A 27,944-nucleotide genomic window follows, 5' to 3' on the forward strand; every position below is an offset into this window, starting at 1 on the left:
CAAAGTAGGCGGTCGTCTGCTTTTGTTCCGTCAAGCCTTGTTCCGTCAAGCCTGGCTCTCGGTCATTCACGATGAGTGGATCAGAGATCTGGTGTCCTCCAGAAACAAAATAGTTTTCGTCTCTTCCACCAATGCGTTTTTTTCCTGCCTTCTCCCAAGGCAAAGGCAGCAGCGTTCTTCCGAGCCATAAATACGTTCAGAAAGGAAGGGGTCATTATCTCAATTCCACAAAACGAAAGGTCCAAAGGCTTTTACTCAAACCTATTTGTGGTCCCAAAAAAGGATGGAACAGTGCGGCCCATACTGGACCTAAAACTGTTGAACAAGTTCATCAGAGTATGACTGTTCAGAATGGAGTCACGACGGTTCAAAATGGAGTCGCTCCATTCAGTCATTGCTTCAATGGAAAAAGGAGAGTTCCCAGCGTTCATAGACATCCAGGACGATTACCTTCACATCCCGATATTTCCCTCACCAAACATTTCTACAATTCGTGATTCGAAAGGAACACTTTCAATTTGCTGCCTTGCCCTTTGGCCTCGCCACCAACCCTAGAGTCTTCACCAAGGTTATGGCGAATGCCATGGCCATCTTTCACGCTCAGGGGGTGGTAGTGCTACCGTATCTAGACGATCTCCTGATCAAGAGACCATCTTTTCACGCCTGGAAGGAGTGCGTGAGTATCACGATAGATACACTTTCTCGCCTGGGATAGAAGATAAACTTCAAAAAGTCCTCGCCAGTACCAGCTCAGCTACTTCCTTTCTTGGGAATGATTCTGGACACTTCTCGAGGGTTGGTGATCCTTCCTTCGGAAAAGGTCTTAGCTTTACAGCGGGGAACACAGATGCTCTCCCACTCTTTTCCTCACTCTCTGCGTTTCAGCATGAGAGTACTCGGCAGGATGGTGGCAGCTATAGAGGAGGTTCCAATCGCACAGCTACACCCCCGCCCCTTGCAACATGCGCTTCTGGTGGCCTGGGACAGGAATCTGTTCTCTCTCGACCATCGATTCCAGCTCTCTCATCGGGTCAAGCAGACCCTCAGGTGGTGGACGCTGAAGTCTTCGCTGGATCAGGTGAAGTCCTTCCTTCCAGTACATTGGCTAGTGGTGACCACAGACGCCAGCCTTCTTGGCTGGGGGGCAGTGTTCCGCCATCACACGGCACAGAGACACCGGTCTTCTCGAGAGTCGTGTCTGCCGATCAACATTTTGGAGATAAGAGCAATTAAGTTAGCCCTTCTGTGGTTTCATCACCTCCTGGCAGGTTGACCCATCAGGATTCAGTCATGCAACGCCACAGCTGTGGCATACATCAACCGTCAGGGGGGCACCCACAGCAGGGCAGCCATGATCAAAGTAAGTCACATTCTCCGATGGGCCGAGAGGAACCGCTCGGTGATCTCGGCAGTCCACATCCCGGGCGTAGAGAATTGGGCGGCAGACTTTCTCAGTCATCGTGGTCTCTGCACCCGGAGGTTTTTCCATCAGACCTGCTGTCGCTGGGGGACTCCGGATGTGGATCTGATGGCTTCAAGGCTAATCACCAAAGATCCCAAGTTCATACCTCGGTCCCACGATCCAGTTGCCATCGGAGCGGACGCACTGGTCCTTCTGTGGCATCAATTTCTGCTTCTGTATGCAATTTCACCTGCTCCCCTTACTTCCCAGGGTCATCAAAAAGATCAGGGCGGAGGGGGTACCAGTGATCCTGGTTGCGCCGGATTGTACGCGCCAGGCGTGGTACACAGAACTAATTCAATTCATCGCCAACGTCCCCTGGCGACTGCCAGATCGTCCAGATCTGCTGTCCCAGGGCCCTATTTACCATTAGAATGTCAGGCCCCTATGTTTAATGGTGTGGCCGTTGAATCCTGGGTTCTAGCTCAAGCAGGATTCTCTCATCAAGTGATATCCACCATGCTTAGTGCTAGGAAGCCCGCCTTTATGCGCACTTATCACACCTGGAAGACCTCAGTGCAAAGACCGTGGACACACTCCTCTTGAGTTATCCATTCCTTCCATTTTGGAATTTCTGCAGACCGGTTTGGAGTCAGGTCTCGTGCTTAGCTCACTCAAAGGGCAGATTTCAGCCTTATCGGTTGTTTCAACGCAGGATTGCCAACAGATTACAGATTAAAACCTTCATTCAGGGAGTCTCTCATGTGGTGCCTCCCTATAAAATGCCGTTGGAACCATGGGATCTTCATTTGGTCCTCGGAGTTTTACAAGAGGTCCCTTTCAAACTGCTGCAGGATGTATCTCTAACTTTCCTGTCCTGGAAAGTAGCTTTCCTAGTCACGGTCACGTCAATCAGGCAGGTCTCGGAGTTGGTGGCCCTGTCTGTTATGATCTGGTGATTAAGGAGCGACATGCGTCTAGCTCTGAGAAGGTGGCAACTATACTGACCGCAGTCCCTAAGCTCAACACAACACTAGAAATAGTACAGGACAGAACGCTGTGCGGTCAGTAATAAAAACTAGAAAAAGTCCACCGCAGAGAAATGCAAAAATCTCCACACCTGACTTAAGGTGTGGAGGGCAAACTCTGCTGCCCAGAGCTTCTAGCTTAGCTGAATAGATCCATACTGAAAAGCTGGACAAATGAACAAAAACAAAGAAAGTGATGAACAACAAAGTCCACAACAAGAGAACCGCAAAAGGACAAGCAAGGACTTAGCTTTGATGAACTGGTCAGAGTGTCAGGAAAGTCCTAAGAGTAATGACTCCAGGCAGGAACAATTGACAACTGGAATTGAATGAGGGATAAGGCCAGACTAATATAGCCGAGCCAGAAAGACAATCAGTGAAAACAGCTGCTGAAGCTAAATCCAAGAAGCAGCCATACCACTCAAAACCACAGGAGGGAGCCAAAGAGCAGAACTCACAAAAATGCTACTTACAACCACCGGAGGGAGCCCAAGAGCGAAATTCACAACACCTGTCCTGCCGAGCTCCTTTCCTGAATTTCCATCAAGACAGGGTGGTTCTGAGGACATCCCCTTCTTCTTTACATCTCAACAAGGATATTGTTTTGCCCTCACTCTGTCCGGCACCAGTACATCAAATCGAGAAGGCTCTTCACACCCTGGATCTAGTGAGAGCCCTGAAGAGATGTCTCGCGGACGGCGTATTTTCGTAGGTCAGATGCCCTATTCCTGCTGCCGGAGATGCATAGGAAAGGCCTAGCCGCTTCAAAGGCCACAATAGCCAAGTGAATTCGCTTAGCTATTCAGGAGTCCTACCGTGTCAGGGGAGAACCTGTCCCAGCAGAGATTAAGGCACACTCCACTCGGTCAGTGGGCGCCTCTTGGGCCATTTGGCACCAGGTGTCAGCAGAACAAGTCTACAGAGCTGCGACCTGGTCCAGCTTGCATACTTTCACAAAACATTACAGTATTCATTCTCAGGCCTCTGCAGATGCAGCCCTCGGTAGACTGATTCTGCAGGCGGCAGTACCACATCTGTAAATCGTTGGTACATGGGGTAATAACAGTTGTTCCCCACCCAGGGACTGCTTTAGGACGTCCCATGGTCCTGTGTCTCCCAATGAGGCATAGGAGAAATAGGGATTTTTGTGTACTCACCGTAAAATCCTTTTCTCCGAGCCAATCATTGGGGGACACAGCAGCCACCCTGTTAATCTATTGACTTGTGCTTGTTTTCTTGGTTTTGACAGTTTATTCTTGTTAATGGTTTTAAGCTACTGCTTTGTTACCGAACTGGTTCAATTAGAGCCAGCAGGAGGGTGTATACTGCAGAGGAGGAGTTAATCTTTCTATATTCACTTAGTGTCTTTCTAGTGGGAGCAGCATAATGCCCATGGTCCTGTGTCCCCCAATGATTGGCTCGGAGAAAAGTATTTTACGGTGAGTATACAAAAATCCCAATTTTTTACTTATGAAATGTTTCTGATAAAATATAAAACATGGGTCAATTTTCTAGCACTTGAGAGAGCAAAAGCAGTGATTAAAAGAAACCTATTTATTAAAGTAGTTGGCTGGCCATTTAAAGGTAACGTGTCCCCTTTCATTTGCAATAAAAAGTGCCCACCTAACTTCTTAGTGGCCACAGTGAAAACTTACCGGTTTTAGGATTATTTTTTAACCCCTTAAAACTCAGTCATTTTGGGACTTGATGGAACAACACATTTTTTTTGTTTTTTATATTTCCTTACTGAAGTCTCCAAGTGTGCCCCGTTTATTTTTTCAGTCAAGAGAGCCATGTAAAGGTTTGTTTTTGTTTTGTTTTTTGCAGGATGATTATTACACATTTTTAATGGCGCCATAAGACAAATGACCCATATACCAGTCATGATAACAAATATGCATGTAAATGTAGTGGACATTAAAGATAAGCATGAATGCACACTACTAGTGATGAGCAAACATGCTCGTGTGCCATCCAAGTGTTTTTGGCATGCAGCCGCAGAGACTCAAACATATTTTTGGAGCATGCCCAAGACACTGATAGGACACGAGCATGCTCGGATAAGACCTTATCTGAGCACATTCGCTCATTACTAAACTCTACCCCTAAAGTGATGTCAAGTAGTATTCAGTAAAGGAGAAAGGTGTACAGACAAATAATGCAGTATCAAAAAAAGGTCATGAATTACATGAAGCTTATAGCAGATGGAGCGGGCATTCCAGAGTGCTCCGGAGAGAGGGAGCAGGGGGGTGGGCGTCAGGGGTACTGGTTTTACATTGGAGAGATTGTGGTAGTTCATATTAGATAGGGAGCAGTAGGAGGGGGAATTAATGGGAGGTATGAGCTGTGGGGGTCCAGGATTGGGAGATATGTCGCCTGCAGTGAGAAAAAGTAGAGAGGGAGAGCAGGTGGTAGAAGGAGAGTGGGCGGCTTGTTTTATGTTTTAGTAGGAGACATCTGAGATTGAGGAGCAGGTCAGGTGGGGAGGAAAGGGTAGATGATTATTTGGTTAGAGGGTGCTGGGGTTTGGGGATAGCGAAGGAGAGGAGGATTAGTGGAGCAAACACTGTAGGGGTATGTGCACATGTTGCGGAAAGGTGTGCAGATTTTTCCGCACTGATTTTGGTAAATCCACAGGAAATTCCCACTGCGGGTTTACGACGGTTTTTGTGCGGATTCCTCCTGCGGATTCCTATTGAGGAGCAGATGTATACCGCTGTGGAATCCGCACGAAGAATTGACATGCTGCAGAATAAACAACGCAGCGTTTCCGCGCGTTTTTTCCGCAACATGTGCACTGCGGATTTTGTTTTCCATAGGTTCACATGGTACTGTAAACTCATGGAAAACTGCTGTGAATCCGCAGCGGCCAATCCACTGCAGATCCGCAGCAAAATCTGCAGCATATGCACATACCCTTAGGGCATATGTAAACATGGTGAAGGAGTAAGATTGGTTAATAGAAAGGCTAGATCCAAGTAATAAGAAGTGCTCACTCAAGCTAGGTCCAAGTAATAAGAAGTGCTTACTCGGCAGACATACCCAAAAGAGACAGATACCTAGTGTGAGGTCCTGACTCCTGTTGTGACTAACTGCGTTTGAAATAACTGCAGCTTCTGGATATTTAGGTGCAGTTATACTTTGCTGCAGGACACGTGCTTGCCCCAATATGTGATATGATGGATTTCATCAAACAAGGTATAATTTTAACCCCTTCACGCTGCAGCCCTTTTTCGATTTTTTGCGTTTCTGTTTTTTGCTCCCCCTCTTCTTCTGATCGCTATAGCTTTGTTATTTTTCTCTCAAAATGGCCATGTGAGGGCTTGTTTTTTGGGTGGCGAGTTGTACTTTTTAACAACACCATTGCTTTTACCATATCGTGTACTGGAAAACGGAAGAAAAATTCCAAGTGCGGTGAAATGGCAAAGAAGGTGCAATTCCACAATGGTGTTTTGGATTTTTTTTTAACCATGTTCACCAAAAGCTAAAACTGACCGGCCATTACGATTCTCCAGATCATTATGAGTTTATAGATACCAAACATGTATATGTTCTTTTTTTATTTAAATGGTGAAAAAAAAAATTGCTTCATTTTACGAGACCCATAGCGTCTCCATTTTTCGTGATCTAGGGCTGGGTGAGGGCTTATTTCTTGTACCAAGCTGATGTTTCTAATGATACCATTTTGTTGTTGCATTTCAAAAACCTGACCTGCACATCCAAACATAGACGAAGTGTGAACAGGTGCTGAACCTAGAGTCGCCAACTCGTATATAGTTAAATAAATAAGGCAGCACACTGCAGCGCTAGAACATACAAACTTGAAATACGAAATTTGAACTGCATTACTGCACTAGAAATATGAAAAATGAGAGCGTTTAGCGCATAAAAATAGCCAATTTTATGTGTACCTGGTAGCCACTTTACGGCATCTCTGAGATAAGGCAAGCGTAGGACCTGGTATAAGAGAGATGCCGTAAAGTGGCTACCAGGTACACATAAAATTGGCCATTTTTATGCGCTAAACGCTCTCATTTTTCATATTTCTAATGCAGTAATGCAGTTCAAATTTCGTATTTCAAGTTTGTATGTTCTAGCGCTGCAGTGTGCTGCCTTATTTATTTAACCATTTTGTTGTTGGACATGATCTTTTGATCGCCCCTTATTGCATTTTAATGCAGTGTTGCGGCGACCAAAAAAACATAATTCTGGTGTTTTTACATTTTTTTGCTACGCCATTTACTGATCAAATTCTTTTTATAGCTTGATAGATTCTGAACGCGGCGATACCAAATATGTGTACATTTTATTTTAATTTTTTTAAATATTTTTACAAAGGAAAGCAGATCTATGTTCACACATGGCATTTTGCTGCGTTTTTTTTCCTGCAGCAAAACCTGATCATCTTGGCAGTAAAGAAGAAGCGCCAAAAATGCAGGTTTAGGTGCGTTTTTTTTGTGGCGTTTTTGGTGAGTTTTTTCATGCGTTTTTTTCCTCTTTGTGCATGCCAATAAAGTTGAGTGCACACAAAAAAAAACACCGTCCTGTAGATATAATGAATAGATAGAATAGATAGATAGAAGAGATACATTACCTGCGGTATCCTCTTCCCCGGGATTTTCCCATGGTATAGAGGTAAGGTCAGGTCAGGCAGTGAGGGAGCGCAGGCTCGGTGACGTCCCTGCTAGTTACTGAGCCTGTGCCCACTCCGGCTCATTCATTCCCCAGTCGTTTACAGCCGGGAGAGGTCGCATTAGCAGAGCTCCCAGTTGTAAGCTTTATCTCCCCCAGATACTGCGCGGGACACTCCATATATCGGACTACGACGGATCAGGGAGTATACCTTTGCTTTTTTATTTTATTTTTATTACAAAAGATAGAGGGCTTCACTTTGGAATGGCAGAACAATAAAAATATGGTCAAAACTGTTTTATTTCATTTTTCATTAAAATACTTTTTTCTGCATGTGTGTGTTTTTATTTAACCCTTTAATTACTATAGGATTAGTAAAGGACAGGTGTCTTATTGACGCCTCTCCATTACGAAGCCGGCTTAATGTCACCTTACAATAGCAAGGTAACATCAACCCCTCATTACCCCGCTTGCCACCGCTACAGGGCAAGTGGGAAGAGCCAGGCAAAGCACCAGAATTGGCGCAATAGATGCGCCTTTTCTGGGCAGCTGCGGGCTGCTATTTTTAGGCTGGGGGGGCCTATATCCATGTCCCCTTACCAGCCTGAGAATACCAGCCCCCAGCTGTGAGCTTTAGCAAGGCTGGTTGTCAAAAATGGGGGGACTCCACGCTGTTTTTTATTTGTCACACTTCAGGCGCGATCACATTAAATGCTGCGGTCAGATTGACAGAGGCATTTAATGGGTTAACAGCCGCGGGTGGACGTCGATTCCCCCTGCGGCTGTTAGGGGCACATGTCAGCTGTTTAAAATAACGGACATGTACTGGGAAAGATGTGGGCTCAGAGCCGTAGCTCACATCAAAGGGAGGCAATTTAAGGAAGAGAGAAAAAAGCACTACTGCAAAATATACCCACTACACCTAAAAATAAAAACTATATAAACTTTATTGGCACATGATACAACAAATAACATAAAACAGAATTAAAAACAAATGTGGATACAACCACTCAGCATCCTGGAAAAACAATTGTTATTATGTGCGGTTGATTTGACAATTGTTTTTCCAGGATGCTGAGTGGTTGTATCCACATTTGTTTTTAATTATGTTTTATGTTATTTGTTCTATCATGTGCTAATAAAGTTTATATATACATTTTTTATTTTTAGGTGTAGTGTGCATATTTTGCAGTAGTGCTTTTTTCTCTCTTTCTTATATTGATTGCCTTTACTACTGGCTTTCCACCTCCCATATTTACGGTTGCGATAGTTGTGCACCTGGATTATTCTATTTTCACATCAAAGGGAGGGACATGACATAAGCTGTACATACAGTTAGGTCCATATATATTTGGACAGAGACAACATTTTTCTAATTTTGGCTATAGACATTACCACAATGAATTTTAAACAAAACTATTCAGATGCAGTTGAAGTTCAGACTTTCAGCTTTCATTTGAGGGTATCCACATTTAAATTGGATGAAGGGTTTAGGAGTTTCAGCTCCTTAACATGTGCCACCCTGTTTTTAAAGGGACCAAAAGTAATTGGACAATTGACTCCAAGGCTATTTCATGGACAGGTGTAGGCAATCCCTTCGTTATGTCATTCTCAATTAAGCAGATAAAAGGCCTGGAGTTGATTTGAGGTGTGGTGCTTGCATTTGGAAGGTTTTGCTGTGAAGTAAACATGCGGTCAAAGGAGCTCTCCATGCAGGTGAAACAAGCCATCCTTAAGCTGCGAAAACAGAAAAAAAACCATCCGAGAAATTGCTACAATATTAGGAGTGGCAAAATCTACAGTTTGGTACATCCTGAGAAAGAAAGAAAGCACTGGTGAACTCATCAATGCAAAATGACCTGGGCGCCCACGGAAGACAACAGTGGTGGATGATTGCAGAATAATCTCCATGGTGAAGAGAAACCCTTTCACAACAGCCAACCAAGTGAACAACACTCTCCAGGGGGTAGGCGTGTCACTATCCAAATCTACCATAAAGAGAAGACTGCATGAAAGTAAATACAGAGGGTTCACTGCACGGTGCAAGCCACTCATAAGCATCAAGAATAAAAAGGCTAGACTGGACTTTGCTAAAAAAAATCTAAAAAAGCCAGCACAGTTCTGGAATAACATTTTTTGGACAGGTGAAACCAAGATCAACCTGTACCAGAATGATGGAAAGGAAAAAGTATGGCGAAGGCGTGGTACAGCTCATGATCCAAAGCATACCACATCATCTGTAAAATACGGCGGAGGCAGTGTGATGGCTTGGGCATGCATGGCTGCCAGTGGCACTGGGTCACTAGTGTTTATTGATGATGTGACACAGGACAGAAGCAGCCGAATTAATTCTGAGGTATTCGGAGACATACTGTGTGCTCAGATCCAGCCAAATGCAGCCAAACTGATTGTCCATCTGTAGTATGAAACGACGACCAATGACCCAAAACATAAAGCCAAAGCAACCCAGGAGTTTATTAAAGGAAAGAAGTGGAATATTCTTGAATGGCCAAGTCAGTCATCTGATCTCAACCCATTTGAGCATGCATTTCACTTGTTAAAGACTAAACTTCAGACAGAAAGGCCCACAAACAAACAACAACTGAAAACCACTGCAGTGAAGGCCTGGCAGAGCATCAAAAAGGAGGAAACACGGCGTCTGGTGATGTCCATGAGCTCAAGACTTCAGGCAGTCATTGCCAACAAAGGGTTTTCAAACAAGTACTAAAAATAAACATTTTATTTAAAATTATTCAAATCTGTCCAATTACTTTTGGTCCCTTTAAAAACAGGGTTGCTCATGTTAAGGAGCTGAAACTCCTAAACCATTTATCCAATTTAAATGTGGATACCCTCAAATGAAAGCTGAAAGTCTGAACTTCAACTGCATCTGAATTGTTTTCTTTAAAATTCATTGTGGTAATGTCTATAACCAAAATTAGAAAAATGTTGTCTTTGTCCAAATATATATGGACCTAACTGTATATGGCGCATGTCGTGAAGGGGTTAATCAGTATAACAGCGCCAACCTGACACTGTCTGTGAGTTACTGTGCACAATCCTGCTGACAGATTCCCTTTAAGGGCATAAAAATTAAATTTGAAAAGTGCAACATTTTAAAAATTTTGGCAAAATTTCAGTTTTTTTCACAAAGAAACGTAAGTCATATAAAAATTTTTATCATAAAGCACAATATGTTACGAGAAAACAATCAGTGGGATCCGTTGAAGCGTTCCAGAGTTATTACATCTTAAAGGGACAGTGGTCAGAATTGTAAAATTTAGCCTGGTCATGAAGGTAAAAACAGGCTGGGAGTGAAGGGGTTAATGACCAAGCCAAATTTCAGAAATGTCATCAGTGTCACGTTATGTGGTAATCACTCTGGAACAGTGACTCATACTTTTTCCGTGACGCATTGTACTTTATGTTTGTGGTACACTTAGGTCAATTTTTTGTGTTAATTTGTGAAAATATTGCAATTTTGGCTGAAAATAAATAAATCACTATTTGAAAACTTTCAGTTTTTATATCCTTAAACCAGTTAGTCATACTGTACAATATAAATAATAAATAACATTTCCCATATGGCTACTTTACAGCAGCATCACTTTTTAAACATTTTATTAGGATGTTAGGGGGATTAAAAGTTCAGCAGCATTTCCTCGTTTTTTCATGAACTTTCGAAAACTTGTTTCTTTTGGGGGACCAATTAAGATTTAAATCCCCTTTGAGGGGCCTATAAATTGGAAAATCTCTAAAAGTGGTACCATTTTAAAAACCGCACCTCTAAAATGATTCAATACTGCTGTCACTAGATTTTGTAACCATTCAGGCACTAATGCAAAGTGGAAAAAATTGCCTCTAAAATGTTCCTTTTGCCTCAATTTTTTTTGTCACTTTTACAAGGGATAGACAACAAAATGGACAGCAAAATTTGTTACCAAGTTTCTTCGGATTGCGCTGATATGATTAGAAATCTCTGGACAAACGGCAAAGCTCATAAGGGAAGAAGCACCATTTAAATTTTGGAACATAAATTTGGCTGAAAGATTGAGGTGACCATGTCACATTTGAAGGGTCCCTAAGATCCCTAAACAGCAGAGCTCCCCACCCTACAACCAAGTAACCTCATTTTGGAAACTACACTCCACAAGGATTTTATCCAGGCGTATGATGAGCATTTTTAAACCACAGGTACTACACAAAATTTGATAACATTAGGTCGCCATATTGAAAACGGTCATTTTCTTTAATCGTTTAATAGCACCTGTTTACAAAGGCAGACTGCAGTTAATGATGCACACCAAAAAATCTGTAATACATTGTTCAGTGCACATAGGCTGCCATTGCTCATTAGTGCGAAATCTGGTGCACACAGAACAGTGTGCTGCCGAGAATGATCTTCACCAGATGAGCAAAGCGCTTGTTCATCAGGTGATCACCAGCCTGTATACACAGGAAGATTATCTTGAAAGGAGCGTATTTAGGGAGGCTCAATCATGATAATCTCGCATTGTAAATGGACACTAAGTTTGCACCGCCTAAGAATTAAGGTACCGTCACATTAAGCGACGCTGCAGCGATATAGACAACAAGCCGATCGCTGCAGCGTCGCTGTTTAGGTCGCTAGGAGACGTCAAACACGGCAACAGCAGAACGATGCAGGAGTGATCCAGTGACGTACTTATTGTTCTCGCTGGTTGTTCGCTCCATGTAAAACCTTGCTGGCATCGTTGCTTTTGCTGTCAAACATGACGAATCACGCCAACCTGACGACCAAATAAAGTTCCGGACTTCTAGCTCCGACCAGCGATGTCACAGCGGGATCCTGATCGCTGCTGCGTGTCAAACACAACGAGATCGCTATCCAGGACGCTGCAACGTCACAGATCGCTGTCGTTCTCGTTCTAAAGTTGCTCAGTGTGAAGGTACCTTTAAGCCCCCGTCACACATAGCGAGATCGCTAGCGAGATCGCTGCTGAGTCACAAGTTTTGTGACGCAACAGCGACCTCAGTAGCGATCTCGCTATGTGTGACACGTAGCAGCGACCAGGCCCCTGCTGTGAGATCGCTGGTCGTGTCGGAATGGCCTGGACCGTTTTTTGATCGTTGAGGTCCCGCTGGGTAGCACACATCGCTGTGTTTGACACCCTACCAACGACCTCGTTGACAGGACGTCCCATTGAATCGTCATGAAATAGCATCGTTGTACAGGTCGCTACAGGTCGCCGCATCGCTGCTGCGTCGTTGGGGAGATCTCACTGTTTGACATCTCACCAGCGACCACATAGCGACGCAGCAACGATCCCTGACAGGTCGTATCGTTGTCGGGATCGCTTAAGCGTCGCTATGTGTGACGGGGCCTTTAGACAGTACTGAAACGTGCTCCTCTGCGTCATTGTTTACTCACCTATGGGAAGATCCCCAACAGTTGCTCTTCAAAAATGACTTACTGGCTAATGTTGGAGTTGATAATTAAAATACTCTGCTATAACTAACATCACCCGACACACAAAGAAAAAAAAAAAAGTCATGACACATAGCCAAATATCAATGTTTTAACAATAAGTATAATCCAAATCTTGTATTTAGCATTGGAAAATGTGTACATTCTAATAGAACTGCTGGCGCTCAGCTCTGTAACCCTCCGCAGTCATTACTGTTCATAGATGTCTTGTATGGTGGATATATGGAGGGACCTCTTTAGTGCATTAATACTTGTTGGTTCCCAGGCATAAAAATAAACTACTGTCTTCTCCTTTGTCAGAAGAAAGCCGTTATCACTGAACCGTCCCGCAATGTCCCAGACATCCAGCCAAACAAAAGCAGCTGGACTAGAGCTAATCAGTGTGAACGCGTAGGCAGAGTCAGCCATGGAAATAGACACCTGGATTTAAAAAGAAAAAAAGTTACTTAAATTCAAAACTGACCATTTATATTTTATATATAACATGGTTTGCGCAAAAAAAAAAAATACCTATAAAAAGAACTAACAACTTTATTATAAAATCCATACACATTTAAAATAAATCTATCGGCAAAATAGTAAAAAGCCACATGATATACGTGCCAAAAAGTCCCAAGATCCAAGTTCATTAGCTCCAGAGGAATTGAAATTGAAGCAATTTAATGCATGGAGTCCGCCAAGCTAGTTCTATTTAAGACAGCTGTATAAATTAGACGATAAAGGTTACCTCTGAAAAAAGATGCTGGAGTCCATGCTGAGTCCACACTGTAGAGCAGGGGTCCCCAACCTGTAGCTTGGGAGCCACATGTGGCTCGCAGTCCCATGAATTGTGGCTCGCGACTGTCTGCCAGCTTGGTGCATTAGCTCCATGTCTAGCAAACTGGTATGAAGAGCACATCTCAAAATGGTGAATTTTGTGGGTAGCCCTGCACAGAAGAGCAGATCTCGATGCACATTTACTGGTCTTATGGGTTTAGAGATGTTTTAGGTATGGTACACTAGAAGATGGTACTACCTGTTAGAGGAGGTGCTTAAAGCTGGATGTGACAGTGTGTTGGTAGTCCTTGCTGGGAGAATACTGAATGGGGTATTGTGGGAACCCATGGATCTCAGTTTACTGCTTTGGAGTGATTTCTGTGCGAAAGCTTTGGTTATCATTATACCTCTAATGGGGGCTTTGGTTGACACTACTTTGAAGGGGGTGGGAGCTGTATGTGGCTCGCGACCCTCTCTCAGTACTGAATGTGGCTGGCGACCCTCTTTCTAAGCTGAATGTGGCTCTCAAGGTCAGAAAGGTTGGGGACCACTGCTGTAGAGTTTCTCACAATGAAGCGTAGCAGCCAAAAACAAGAGGAAAAAATACTGACAGGAGCGCGGTCCCGGACGGTGACACACGCTCCCCAAACCTGCTCCCCACCGGTGTACGAGCGTGCGGAAGTCCATGCTTGAAGTCCGCGGCAAGGAGAATGACCAACAGGACCTTACGTGACGTAGGCGGTCACGTGACCGGCAAGGGTACGAGGTGTGATTAGGACCAATTCCAACGTGTTTCAGAGAACACTGTCTCCTTCGACAGGGATGGTCTGGAATGGCGGGAAATCTGCTGCTGGCTGACACCAGAGAACACAAGCTGAACACAACTCAGCACTGACTCCAGCATCTTTTGTCAGAGGTAACCTTTATCGTCTAATTTATACAGCTGTCTAGCTTGGCGGACTCCATGCATTAAATTGCTTCAATTTCAATTCCCCTGGAGCTAATGAACTTGGATCTTGGGGCTTTTTGGCACGTATATCATGTGGCTTTTTACTATTTTGCCGATAGATTTATTTTAAATGTGTATGGATTTTATAATAAATTTGTTAGTTCTTTTTATAAGGTATTTTTTTGCGCAAACCATGTTATATATTTTTTTCTATTGACATTTGTTGTGGAAGTGTCTGTTTTGCAGCAAATACCTGTACATAGGATTACTCTGCGCCAACCCATTTTTCTTCTACAATTTACATTTTGTCTGGCTTGGTAAATGGTTTTAGAGCCAGATATTGTGTAGGCATTAATATACAGTAATCATTATTTTGTTATTATTACATTATTATTAACATTGAGAATCATTGATACGATCCTAATGGGATTGGGTTCAGTCTGTCAAAAAGTGACGTACAGCTGGAATCATTTCTGAAAAGGTTTCATGAGAAATGTGACCCACAAGGTGTAAAATGTGGGCGCTTAGTATTTTTTCCCTTTAGGCTTTCCTCACACAATATAGGTTTTGGTGCAATGGTTTTTACTAAAAACATTGTATTCTTTTTTTAATCTACGGGGGAAAAAAAAATCATCATTTGTGACACAATATTTTCCCATTTAACAGGACATTAAAGTGTAGCTATACTGGAGGCTTATACTAGAATAATGTTTCTAAATAATTAGCCATTTTGCTTTTACTAACACAAAGGAGCAGAGAGATCTCTTGGTTTTCATCTCCAGCTCTATGGAATATCATAAGATGTTACAGCCCTGCTCGCACACTAGAGATGGAAGCCCAGAAGACTCCACGGATCGTGGCTGGACTGTGCTGCTATAAGGTTAAAAATTACTAATGAAAGAGATTAAGTAAAAAACTATTATTGGGCAGTCTCCTGCAAACATTTTTCTTTGTAAATGAATTTACACTTTGTAAAAACGACTAAACCATTCCTTCACGAATCTGTTACGAGAGGTTATAAGAAGCTCGTAAAAAATATGGCTTTTAGACATTTGTATAGCACATAACTTTTTTTTCATTTGTAATACGCATTTCTGAAATCCTATACCGAAAGATAAACGGCAAAACAAAACAATCCTTTTTTTTAAACAAACAAAAAGCCAATGAATACCGCTTTCTAGACTTGCAAAATATTGGTGTTTTAGAAAACTATTTATAAAGTGTAAGTGCGCTTTCAGGTAACTTTTCAGAATAAGCCGTCTTGTGTACAGTACGTGATGAACAACATTATTTCGTGCCATTGTATCCTGTGTCTTTAGAGCTTATTGTCTCTGCACTCTTTTTGCCTGTTTCCCTGCCGTTTCTCCCCTCTCTATATAGTTCTATGGGCAGCAGTTGTAATTTCATCATTTGTTGCAGACAGATTTGTAGACAGATTTGAGCCGTTTTTGAGAGTCAATGATCAGTGCAGGAGAGGCAAAGTCACTAATTAGTGGGAAAAGACAGTTCTCTAATAAGATATCTTCTAAAGTTTCTTATCTTCACTTGCACTGTTGGTGTATGAAAAAATTAAACTGCAGATACCATTTAACTAGTACTTACAGTAATATTTGATTTCAGAAGTCCTTGTGCCTCCTTCAGGGAGCTTAAAAAATACCAGTTTTCTGAGCCGAAAATGTGTCCATTGTTTAACAGATAAAAGACGACCACGCTCTTCTGCCTGGTAGTGTTTCCACATCTCCTGAGCAGTTCTGTTATGAACTCTTTGTAGATTACTCCAGAACTCATTGCATTTAAAACAAACTCATTTGTCACCTTTTCACACACTGGTGCTAGAGAGTCCCAATTGTAGACTTTAATCTGAAAGTATAAAATTACAGTATTTAAACCTATCAAAATTAAATACTTAACTAACTATTGCAGACCCCTCATTAGATCACCTTAAGCAGCCTGGCAGGATGAAACAACCCACTCGTATGTCTTAGGGCTCGCTCACACCAACCCATACATCAGACAAGTGCCATCCAAATTTTTATCTGACAGCACTTGGACCAATGTTAGGATGCTTTCACATTGCATTCAGGCACAGTGCAGTTCGATTTCCTCTGCCGCAGACAATGGAGAAATGTTGTTCTCCATCTTCACCTCACAGTGTATACAGCCACCCAGACATTGTTCTGAGAGCTGTACCATTTTCTTTCACCCTAAATATCCTCCCACTTAAGAACGGTCCGCAAGTTCTCAATAGGGTTTAGGTCAGTTGAGGAAGGAGCCATCTCATTATTCTTTCATCTTTAAGTCCTTGCCCTGCATAAAAACCACTGTTTGATGAAAGCGTCTTTTTAAAAATGGCAGTAAGTTTGGGAGTTTTGAGCCCATCTTCAAGCCAAAAAGGTCCAACTAGCTCATCTTTTACAATCCCAGCCCATAGTACACCATAGCCACCTTACTGGTGTTTGAGTCGAAGTAGAGGTCTTTGTCTGTTACTGATCCAGCCATAAACCCAACAATCTGGTCCGTCAAGAGTCACTATCATCTCATCAATCTATAAAACCTTTGAGAAATTTATCTTCAGATATTTCTTGGCCCAGTCTTTATGTTTCAACTTACAGTGCCTACAAGTAGTATTCAACCCCCTGCAGATTTAGTAGGTTTAATAAGATGCAAATAAGTTAGAGCCTTCAAACTTCAAACAAGAGCAGGATTTATTAACAGATGCATAAATCTTACAAACCAAAAAGTTTTGTTGCTCAGTTAAATTTTTATAAATTTTAAACATAAAAGTGTGGGTCAATTATTATTCAACCCTTAGGTTTAATATTTTGTGGAATAACCTTTGTTTGCAATTACAGCTAATAATCGTGTTTTATAAGACCTGATCAGGCCGGCACAGGTCTCTGGAGTTATCTTGGCCCACTCCTCCATGCAGATCTTCTCCAAGTTATCTAGGTTCTTTGGGTGTCTCATGTGGACTTTAATCTTGAGCTCCTTCCACAAGTTTTCAATTGGGTTAAGGTCAGGAGACTGACTAGGCCACTGCAACACCTTGATTTTTTGCCTCTTGAACCAGGCCTTGGTTTTCTTGGCTGTGTGCTTTGGGTCGTTGTCTTGTTGGAACATGAAATGACGACCCATCTTAAGATCCTTGATGGAGGAGCGGAGGTTCTTGGCCAAAATCTCCAGGTAGGCCATGCTATCCATCTTCCCATGGATGCGGACCAGATGGCCAGGCCCCTTGGCTGAGAAACAGCCTCACAGCATGATGCTGCCACCACCATGCTTGACTGTAGGGATGGTATTCTTGGGGTCGTATGCAGTGCCATCCAGTCTCCAAACGTCACGTGTGTGGTTGGCACCAAAGATCTCGATCTTGGTCTCATCAGACCAGAGAACCTTGAACCAGTCAGTCTCAGAGTCCTCCAAGTGATCATGAGCAAACTGTAGACGAGCCTTGACATGACGCTTTGAAAGTAAAGGAATCTTATGGGCTCGTCTGGCACGGAGACCATTGCGGTGGAGTACGTTACTTATGGTATTGACTGAAACCAATGTCCCCACTGCCATGAGATCTTCCCAGAGCTCCTTCCTTGTTGTCCTTGGGTTAGCCTTGACTCTTCGGACAAGCCTGGCCTCGGCACGGGAGGAAACTTTCAAAAGCTGTCCAGGCCGTGGAAGGCTAACAGTAGTTCCATAAGCCTTCCATTTCCGGATGATGCTCCCAACAGTGGAGAGAGGTAGGCCCAGCTCCTTGGAAAGGGTTTTGTACCCCTTGCCAGCCTTGTGACCCTCCACGATCTTGTCTCTGATGGCCTTGGAATGCTCATTTGTCTTTCCCATGTTGACCATGTATGAGTGCTGTTCACAAGTTTGGGGAGGGTCTTAAATAGTCAGAAAAGGCTGGAGAAAGATAATTAATCCAAACATGTGAAGCTCATTGTTCTTTGTGCCTGAACTACTTCTTAATACTTTAGGGGAACCAAACAGAATTCTGGTGGGTTGAGGGGTTGAATAATAAATGACCCTCTGAAAAGACTTTTCACAATTTAAAAAAAAAATAAACAAAGAAATAACATTCTTTTTTGCTGCAATGCATTTCACACTTCCAGGCTGATCTACAGTCCAAATGTCACAATGCCAAGTTAATTCCAAATGTGTAAACCTGCTAAATCTGCAGGGGGTTGAATACTACTTGTAGGCACTGTATATGTCTTGCACAGTGGTGGTCAGGTTTCAGCCTTTACCTTGGCCATGTTTTAGAGTACTGAACATCTTGTACTTCTGGAACTGCAGGGAGGTTGTGGTTCGGGAAAATGAAGGCACTGGAGGATAATGGGTTCCTGGTAACTTCTCATTTGATTCTTCTCAAATCTTTTGCAGTTAATGCGTGTCTTTTTTCCCCGCAAACCATTTTTTTGACCGTACTGACTATTTGCAACAAAACTTTTGATGGATCCGAGAGCACACCCCAATTTCTTACCAATTTCACAACTGCTGCATCCCTCTGTCAGACTTGTAACAATTTTTGAAGTTTCAGAGTCTGTTAAATCTCTTTTTTGGCCCACTGAGTAAAACAAGCTGAATAAGAATTCTGCACACCTGGAAAAATGGTGTTCATATCCTTAGGTCCCAACCTCCCTCGTTACACAAATACGTATTACATGACCTGCTTCATCAAAAAAGCATTCAAGTTTAAGCATATTAGAGTTGCACAATATGCATCAAATTATAACATAGTCAACATACTCATTTGCCTATTAACTATGCATGCAGTGTATGAGATGTATAATATGGTATAAGGTACATTTAAATAGGTTCTCTACCTGAAATTGTTGACATACAAGCTATTAGGATTCAGCTTTGCTTACTGATTTCAGCAGTCATCACTTGACCACAAATCTGTGATTTGCACGGTGTATCTCTTAATGCTCTATTGAGAGAAGCTCTCGATGTGACAACAACAAAAAGTAGCTCCGAATCCTAACAGTGTGTACATTATGCACGGCTAGTATTTGGCAGCAAGGCAGGCCAAAAATTTTCCTCAGGCATGGACAACCACTTTAAATGGCACAGCTTACCCAACTACAAGACTGTAGAAAATGTAAACTGTTATATCAGCTTGGATCAAAATTAAGAGATATCTTAAGGCCTTAACATAAAAATCTCAATAAATATGCAATATTCAAATTCAAAATTTGGTATTTTGGGCCCATCTTCATGTAAGTTTACATTCTTAAGTAATGCAAATAAAAGAAGCCTACTGCAAGCCTGAAAGAACAATCCTTCAACAGATCAGACACTCCATAAATGTTTAAGATATCTTGGTCCTCAAACGCACTTGTTGCTACAGGGGCAAAGAAACCTTTGGCATAATAATGCAGCATTTTCCACTTGCCTTCATATTCTATAAAACAAAGAATATTTTATCTTATTTATGTCAGAATTTTATCTAGCATAAGTGCCATAATTTAACGCAATATGTACTTAAAGGGAATCTGTCACCACATTTGGCCTATCTAAACTATTACCGTATTTTCCGGCGTATAAGACGACTTTTTAACCCCTGAAAATCTTCTCAAAAGTCAGGGGTCGTCTTATAGGCCGGGTGTCGTCTTATATGGCATGTGCGGAACTCTGAAGACGCCACATATGTTGCAGTAAGCGGTCCTGAATGGTTCCCAGGATCTGGAGGAGAGGAGACTCTCCTCCAGGCCCTGGGTACAATATTCATGTAAAAAAAAAAAGAATTAAAATTAAAAATAGCGATATAGTTACCTTCTGATGGCCCCCGGAGTCCTCCCGGCTCTCAGCGGTGCACGCGGCGGCTTCCGTTCCCAGGGATGCATTGCGCGAATCACCTGAGATGATGTCGCAGCCACGAGACCGTGACGTAACAAAGGTCCTTCGCGCAAAGCATCCCTGGGAACGAAAGCCACAGCGTGCAGTGCTGAGAGTCGGGAGAACTCCGGGGGCCATCAGAAGGTAACTATATCGCTATTTTTAATTCTTTTTTTTTACATGAATATTGTACCCAGGGCCTGGAGGAGAGTCTCCTCTCCTCCAGACCCTGGGAACCATCCATGACCGCTCCCTGCAACATATGCGTTGACCTCAGAGCTCCGCACACGCCGTATAAGACGACACTCGGTGTATAAGATGACCCCAGAGTTATACGGCGAGTATATCCCAAACTCTATATTTTATATGGAAAAGTTGGGGGTCATCTTATACGTTGGGCGCAGCATATGTCCGCTCCGTCCAAAACACTACCGGCTTTTGGATGTGCGGTGATTACACATGTGTTCATTGAACCATGCGGAATCACCGCATAATATACATTGAACTGAACGTCAAGATAAATTGACATGCTGCTGTCTAGAAAGACACACCGCATATGCGTATAAGCCATAGGCATCCCTGCACGCATAGTGGAGAAGCTGTAAGCTTTTGACGGCATTGCGAAAGCTGGAATACCCATCTGCACATGTATCACCTCTTCTGAAGAGACGACCAAAGGCTATGTTGGCGTCTACTCAAATTCAGGCAGGTCGGTCAGAAAAAGCAGTTCACGTGCCACTAAAACTTTAAGAGAACATGTCAGCATAGATTTTCTATTTAATTTGAGATCCTGATTCCAGCAATGTGTCAGTTATTGAGAATTCTTTTATCATCAGATTATCACACTCGTGCCATGTAGTCTTCTTGCTCTGTATAACCAGGGCTGTGGAGTCTGTAAGCTAAACCACCGACTGACTCCGGCTCCTCAATTTCTCTGACTTCCGACTCCACAGCACTGCCTCACTACGGAGCATGTACATAAAGTGCAGCACAGATTCATCTAAACTAAAAGCCGAGAGCCTTAGATCAGGAATAGAGCAGATATTTATAGGACATTTCATAACTTTCCAAAATTATTATGAAAACATTTACAGCACATCCTGCACTGATCCACTGAACCCAATTTAATATATATTTTAGGAGTCGGTCCATTTTATACAGACTTCAACTCTGACTCCAACACCACCAAATGGACACAGATGCCACAACTCTGTGTATAACCCCACAATCACCACTGATTGGCGGCCGTAGGCGAGTACAGACTGTTATTTTACATAGCAGAATATAGTAATTAAGAAAAGGACGACTTAAATGAGCAAGCCCCATTTTTCAATTCTGACTTGTCACTTTATTTAATAACTCTGGAATGCTTCTACATATATCAGTGATTGAGACTGTTTTTGCGTCACACATTGTACTTTATGTAAATGGTAAATTGAGGTCAATTTCTGTTTAGTTATGAAATTATTGGAAATGTGGTGAAAATGTAGAAAATTTCAAAGCTTTTGAACTTTGATTTTTCATGCCCTTACAGCAAATAGTCATAAAGAACAAGATGATTAATAAAAATCATTTATCATATGTATGTACTTTACATCAGCATACATTTTTCCAGCTTTTATTTTGTTAGCATGTTAAATGAAATCTGTCAGTAGGATCAACCACCACCAACCATCCGCCGATATGGGCATGTAGGTCATACAAAGCTGAATATAATGATACCCTGATATCTGTGAATTGGTGTTTTATTCCATGGTAATCCACATTATTCTTAATATGTAAATGAACCAAGATCTATGGGATGGAAATCGATCCCACCCAAGAAACTGCTTCCAGAGCTTATTTTAAATTAAATGAGGCATTATCAGTATGAGACAAGTAATATAATGTCTGCTCTTCTGATCTACATGTCTCATATTGGTTACTCCCAATTTCATTTAATACCAGTTCTGGAGGAAAACTCTCAAGGAGAGCTGTGTACTTTGGGGGTAGAGAGAAAACCATTTTAAAATTCGTCCAGGAACAAAGCATTTAGGTTGACTATTTCAAGAGGCAGGTCAGTGATTACTTCTACCTGCCCCATTCCCAATTCATGGTACCTGTGCTTCGGGCAGCATATATCAACCCACAGGTCCTCTGAAAGTAATTGTTTAAGTGACTTTTTGTGGCTCTTTTTTCTAAAAAAAAAAAAACCTCAACATTTCTAAATGACCCGTTTGATTAAAGCAGCCAGATTTGAAGCATACAACTTCAGACAAGTTCCCTTCAAAACTTAGAACTCTAGGTTTTTTGCATTGTGTATGCCAAGCTGAAATGATGGATTCTCACATACCGATAGAAGACCAAGACGGTGCTTGCCAGATATCATTTAATTGCCAGTAGAGAGCACCCATTGTAAAACCCCGTCCATTCACAATTTCATTCCGACTGCGCCTGTAAAATTCAGTCTGTAGCTTGACACACTGAGCCTGCATTACCTAGTGATGAGGAAAACAGGAAACTTTGTTATTATTTGTCAGGGTGAGGAGCAAACCTTATTCCGATTCTTTATTTGTATTTTTTAAGTCACTTTTCTTTGTTAACTTGTTGTATGGGTTGCAGTTTTTGGTGCCAATTTAATCAAAATAGCGCACGTAAGTCATAAATTTGGCGTCATTTCAAAAATAGACTTTCTTCCCATTTTGAATGTTTTCTTTTTTCGACTTGTGATGCAAAATTTGCATCAAACATCTGCTTTACTAAAAAATACACCAGTGAGAGGACTGGAGTTGCACAAAATTTTGAGATATTTTTAAAAAGTTGTAATTGATGAATCAGTCCACAAAGCCAAAAAAAAAAAAAAAAACACATGAGGACAAATAAAAAAAAAAAAAAACTTAAAAAAAGGGTGGAGGGGTAAAAATAAACCTAGACAAAAAAAAACTATGCAAGGGCAGTGAAGAATCAGGGCCACAATTCTTTGTAACGGAGGAGCTTGTCAGTGTGTTATTTTACAACATTTTGTGCCGATTTATTGTATAATATTTATTTCCCGAGATTGGATGTAGGTTTCTATTCAGGTAATTTTGGTCTTTTGTCAATATTTTAGGACCCTACTGCATACTGTGAGATTATGTAGAGTGCACAGTATGGAGTTAGCTACTTATAATGGTGGATACTGGCAACCAGTCATCATTTACCGTAACTGTCTATGCAAGGGACTTGGAGAGCTTAAAGGGAAGGTGCCGCGTTTTAATATTGTAAAAAAAAAAAAAAACCTCTTTAATTCCTTATTTTTATAAGTTATTTTCAAGTGCATAGTATTTATTGTTTTTTTTTAATTCATTTTTTTTTCTGCCACTGGGCGCCGCCATTTTCATTTGCAGGACTGTAAGTGTAGCTGCACGACACTTACAGTCTTCACATACGGCTGCCCTGGACATAGACATCTGTAGTCGGAAGGCGACCCCATAGCTAGCATTGTCTGCTCTCTGCTCTGATGTGGCCACGCCCCCTGGGCTGTCTCCACATCACAGCAGAGGCAGGAGATCGGCGCCATCTTGCTTCAGCCTACAGTGGAGTGTACCTGACTGTGAGCTCCACTGTGACTGAGAGCTGCGCTGTTGGAGGGGCAGCTCCATCTGTCTCCCCTCACACTCAGCGGCCATTCCCTGTCCTCTGCTGCCTGGTGTGTGGCTGAATCTCTAGAATCGCTAGAGAGTCTGAAGTGCTGCAGTCTGATGTCCTCTTATCAGGAGCTGCAGAGAGGTAACAGAGGGGGATGGGGGAGAATCTCTGTGCTGCTCGACCTCTCACTGCAGCTCCTCACAAGACATCAGACCCTGCATCTATCACTATACTGTGCTGAGACAAGTATCTAATCCTCTCCTGTGTGATAGTGTCTGCTGAGCCGTGTATCTAATCCTATCCTGTGCTGACCTGTGTATCTAATCCTGTGGAATACTGACTGCTGAGCTGTGTATCTAATCCTCTCCTGTGTGATAGTGTCTGCTGAGCCGTGTATCTAATCCTATCCTGTGTGATAGTGTCTGCTGAGCCGTGTATCTAATCCTCTCCTGTGTGATACTGTCTGGTGAGCCGTGTATCTAATCCTCTCCTGTGTGATACTGTCTGGTGAGCCGTGTATCTAATCCTCTCCTGTGTGATATTGTCTGCTGAGCCGTGTATCTAATCCTCTCCTGTGTGATACTGTCTGGTGAGCCGTGTATCTAATCCTCTCCTGTGTGATACTGTCTGGTGAGCCGTGTATCTAATCCTCTCCTGTGTGATACTGTCTGGTGAGCCGTGTATCTAATCCTCTCCTGTGTGATAGTGTCTGCTGAGCCGTGTATCTAATCCTATCCTGTGCTGACCTGTGTATCTAATCCTGTGGAATACTGACTGCTGAGACGTGTATCTAATCCTCTCCTGTGTGATAGTGTCTGCTGAGCCGTGTATCTAATCCTATCCTGTGTGATAGTGTCTGCTGAGCCGTGTATCTAATCCTCTCCTGTGTGATACTGTCTGGTGAGCCGTGTATCTAATCCTCTCCTGTGTGATACTGTCTGGTGAGCCGTGTATCTAATCCTCTCCTGTGTGATAGTGTCTGCTGAGCCGTGTATCTAATCCTATCCTGTGCTGACCTGTGTATCTAATCCTGTGGAATACTGACTGCTGAGCCGTGTATCTAATCCTCTCCTGTGTGATAGTGTCTGCTGAGCCGTGTATCTAATCCTATCCTGTGTGATAGTGTCTGCTGAGCCGTGTATCTAATCCTCTCCTGTGTGATACTGTCTGGTGAACCGTGTATCTAAACCTATCCTGTGCTGACCTGTGTATCTAAGGCTATGTGCACACGTCCGGATTTTTAGCGGTTTTTTTTGCGTAATTTCGCCACAAAAACGCTATAAATCCGCTAAAAAACCGCTAACATTATGCATCCTATCATTTAGAATGCATTCCGCATTTTTTGTGCAGATGTTAGCGTTTTTTTCCCGCAAAAAAAAACGCATACCGCAAAAAATCCGGACATGCTCTTTTTGCGGATTTTTTGCGGATTTCCTATCAAAAAGGACATTCCGGAAAATAAAAAACGCAAAAAATCCGCGCAAAAAACGCGCAAATTCCGCGAGAAATCCGCGCGAAAAAAGCACGCGGATTTCTGGCAGAATTCTCAGGATTATGTCAGGAAAAAATCCTGACGTGTGCACATAGCCTAATCCTGTGAAATACTGACTGCTGAGCCGTGTATCTAATCCTCTCCTGTGTGATATTGTCTGCTGAGCCGTGTATCTAATCCTCTCCTGTGTGATAGTGTCTGCTGAGCCGTGTATCTAATCCTGTCCTGTGTGATATTGTCTGCTGAGCCGTGCATCTAATCCTATACTGTGTGATATTATGCTGAGCCGTGTATCTAATCCTCTCCTGTGTGATACTGTCTGGTGAACCGTGTATCTAATCCACTTCTATGCACTCCTCTCCCCCCTGCATATCTTTCCCCATTGCACACACAACTCAATGCGTGCGATAACAGGAGCTGCGGGCGTCATGCTGTATTATGGCATTATGTGAGATCTATATGACGGTATTATGTGATCTGTATGGTGGTATTATGGTTGATCAGTATTGTGAGAATTATATGGTGGTATTGTGTGATCTATATGGCGGTATTATGTGAGAACACTATGGCAGTATTGTGTGTGATCTATATGGCGGTATGTGAGAACACTATGGCAGTATTGTGTGATCTATATGGCAGTATTATGTGAACACTATGGCAGTATTATGTGTGATCTAGATGGCGGTATTATGTGAGAACACTATGGCAGTATTATGTGTGATCTATATGGCGGTATTATGTGAGAACACTATGGCAGTATTATGTGTGATCTATATGGTGGTATGTGAGAACACTGGCGGTATTATGTGTGATCTATATGGTGGTATGTGAGAACACTGGCGGTATTATGTGTGATCTATATGGCGGTATTATGTGAGAACACTATGGCAGTATTATGTGTGATCTCTATGGCGGTATGTGAGAACACTGGCGGTATTATGTGTGATCTATATGGCGGTACGTGAGAACACTGGCGGTATTATGTGTGATCTATATGGCGGTATGTGAGAACACTGGTGGCATTATGTGTGATCTATATGGTGGTATTATGTGTGATCTATATGGCGGTATTATGTGAGAACACTATGGCAGTATTATCTTCAGAAAGGGGACCCATTCTATGGTGGTTCTGGCTGAGCACCTGCACGCGGGTCTGGGGTAATAGAGGGGGCAGCATGACCTCCAGTTAGGTGCAGTCAGGGGAAGGCTGGTGAGGCAGCTGAAGAGAGGGGTCTCATTTTTATTGTTACTATATGGCTACATTTCCTTCCCAGCGTCACCCCGGACTGCGCCTGTCGCCTCGCTTTCACACATTGCCAGGACAGGATGGGGAAGACAGGATCTGAGGAGGGGAATGGGGTCTGTATGCAAAGTCTGGATCAGACCAGGCCATCAATCCGCAGAAATGTTTCCTGGATTTCTGTGGAGCAAACAAGCAGATGGTCCATCCATGAGTATAAAAGACAGCGCTCTACGTACAATCCCTGGCTGCTCCGCACACAGAACAGGGGGCCCCCATAGACCAGCACACTGCTCTCCTGAAATACTCTGTGCTGCTGTCACCCTGCTCCCTCCACCACATATCTCCCAGAATCCTTGCTGCCTGCCATCCTCGGTGACTGTCTACTTGTCAGTATAAGGCTGCTTTCACACTAGCATCGGTACAGGCCCGTCGCAGTGCGTCGTACCGACGCATGCTGTGAAAGAAATGCCCGACGTGGGCAGCGGAAGCAGTCTTACGACGCTTCCGCTGCCCCATTGTACGGTCTGGGGAGGATGGGGCGGAGTTTCTGCCGTGCATGTGTGGTTGAAAATGGTGGACTCGACGCACAAACGTTACTTGTAACTTTTTTTGTGGCGGCGGTCCACCAAAACATGACGCAACCGTCGCACGACAGTTGCGATAATGTTAGTCTCCTGAATGACTCATTGCAACGTACAGCCAACAACGCTAGTGTGAAAGTAGCCTAAGGCTGCCGTCCACGCTCAGTATTTGGTCAGTATTTTACCTCAGTATTTGTAAGCCAAAACCAGGAGTGGGTGATAAATACAGAAGTGGTGACATGTTTCTATTATACTTTTCCTCTAATTGTTCCACTCCTGGTTTTGGCTTACAAATACTGAGGTAAAATACTGACCAAATACTGATAGTGTGACGGCAGCCATACTCTGCAGTCACCAACAAAATGGCAGCTCACTGGGTTCCTGAATATCATCCTCTCTAATCCCTTAGCAAACACCCAGAAGGGGAGGAGAGGAGACATCACACAGGTCAGCAGACTCCACCCATAATTACTGCAGTGCAGTAATGTGAGCTATTTGTACACTAGGTTTTTCTGAAATTTCAGCAGCTGCTCCCCCTAGTGTTGAAAAGTGGAAATTCCAAAACTTTTCAAATTATTTTTCATATTTTACTAAATTATAAACAAATTATAATATTTTTTAAGAAAATGTGATCATTAATTCTTTACATTTTTACAATTTCTGAAAAAAAAAAATTTTTGATGGCACCTTCCCTTTAACAAAAAGAGGCAACTTCACAGGCTAAAAAGGTATACCATGAAATTAATCTGCATAAAAGTGATTAAAAACAAAATAGTTTACAGAGGCTTTCCACTACTATATTTATGACCGTTCCTTAGTGGACACATTGTTCAAAGGCCACTCCCAGGTATTGCAGATCAGCCCCTACTTAAAGGTACCTTCACACATAACGATATCGTTAACGATATTGTTGCTTTTTGTGACGTAGCAACGATATCGTTAAGGAAATCGTT

At 42.7% G+C, this 27,944-nt stretch overlaps 1 protein-coding gene across 3 annotated transcripts in view; it reads right to left on the bottom strand.

Annotated features, from left to right (window-relative positions):
* Positions 1–12,631: 12,631 nt before the first annotated feature.
* Positions 12,632–27,944, bottom strand: part of MANBA (mannosidase beta) — a 122,765-nt gene continuing 107,452 nt past the window's right edge. For all 3 annotated transcript variants that reach the window (XM_069743655.1, XM_069743656.1, XM_069743657.1), the window contains 4 exons: positions 22,402–22,546; positions 19,493–19,635; positions 15,837–16,094; positions 12,632–12,949 (listed from right to left, as the gene is read on the bottom strand). In XM_069743655.1, coding sequence (XP_069599756.1) covers positions 12,719–12,949; positions 15,837–16,094; positions 19,493–19,635; positions 22,402–22,546 — 777 coding nt within the window. In that variant the 3' untranslated portion in view covers positions 12,632–12,718. The remainder of the gene's footprint in view (positions 12,950–15,836; positions 16,095–19,492; positions 19,636–22,401; positions 22,547–27,944) is intronic.

This window comes from Ranitomeya imitator, chromosome 1 (assembly GCF_032444005.1).
Source record: "Ranitomeya imitator isolate aRanImi1 chromosome 1, aRanImi1.pri, whole genome shotgun sequence".
In the NCBI taxonomy this organism is placed as follows: Eukaryota; Metazoa; Chordata; class Amphibia; order Anura; family Dendrobatidae; genus Ranitomeya; species Ranitomeya imitator.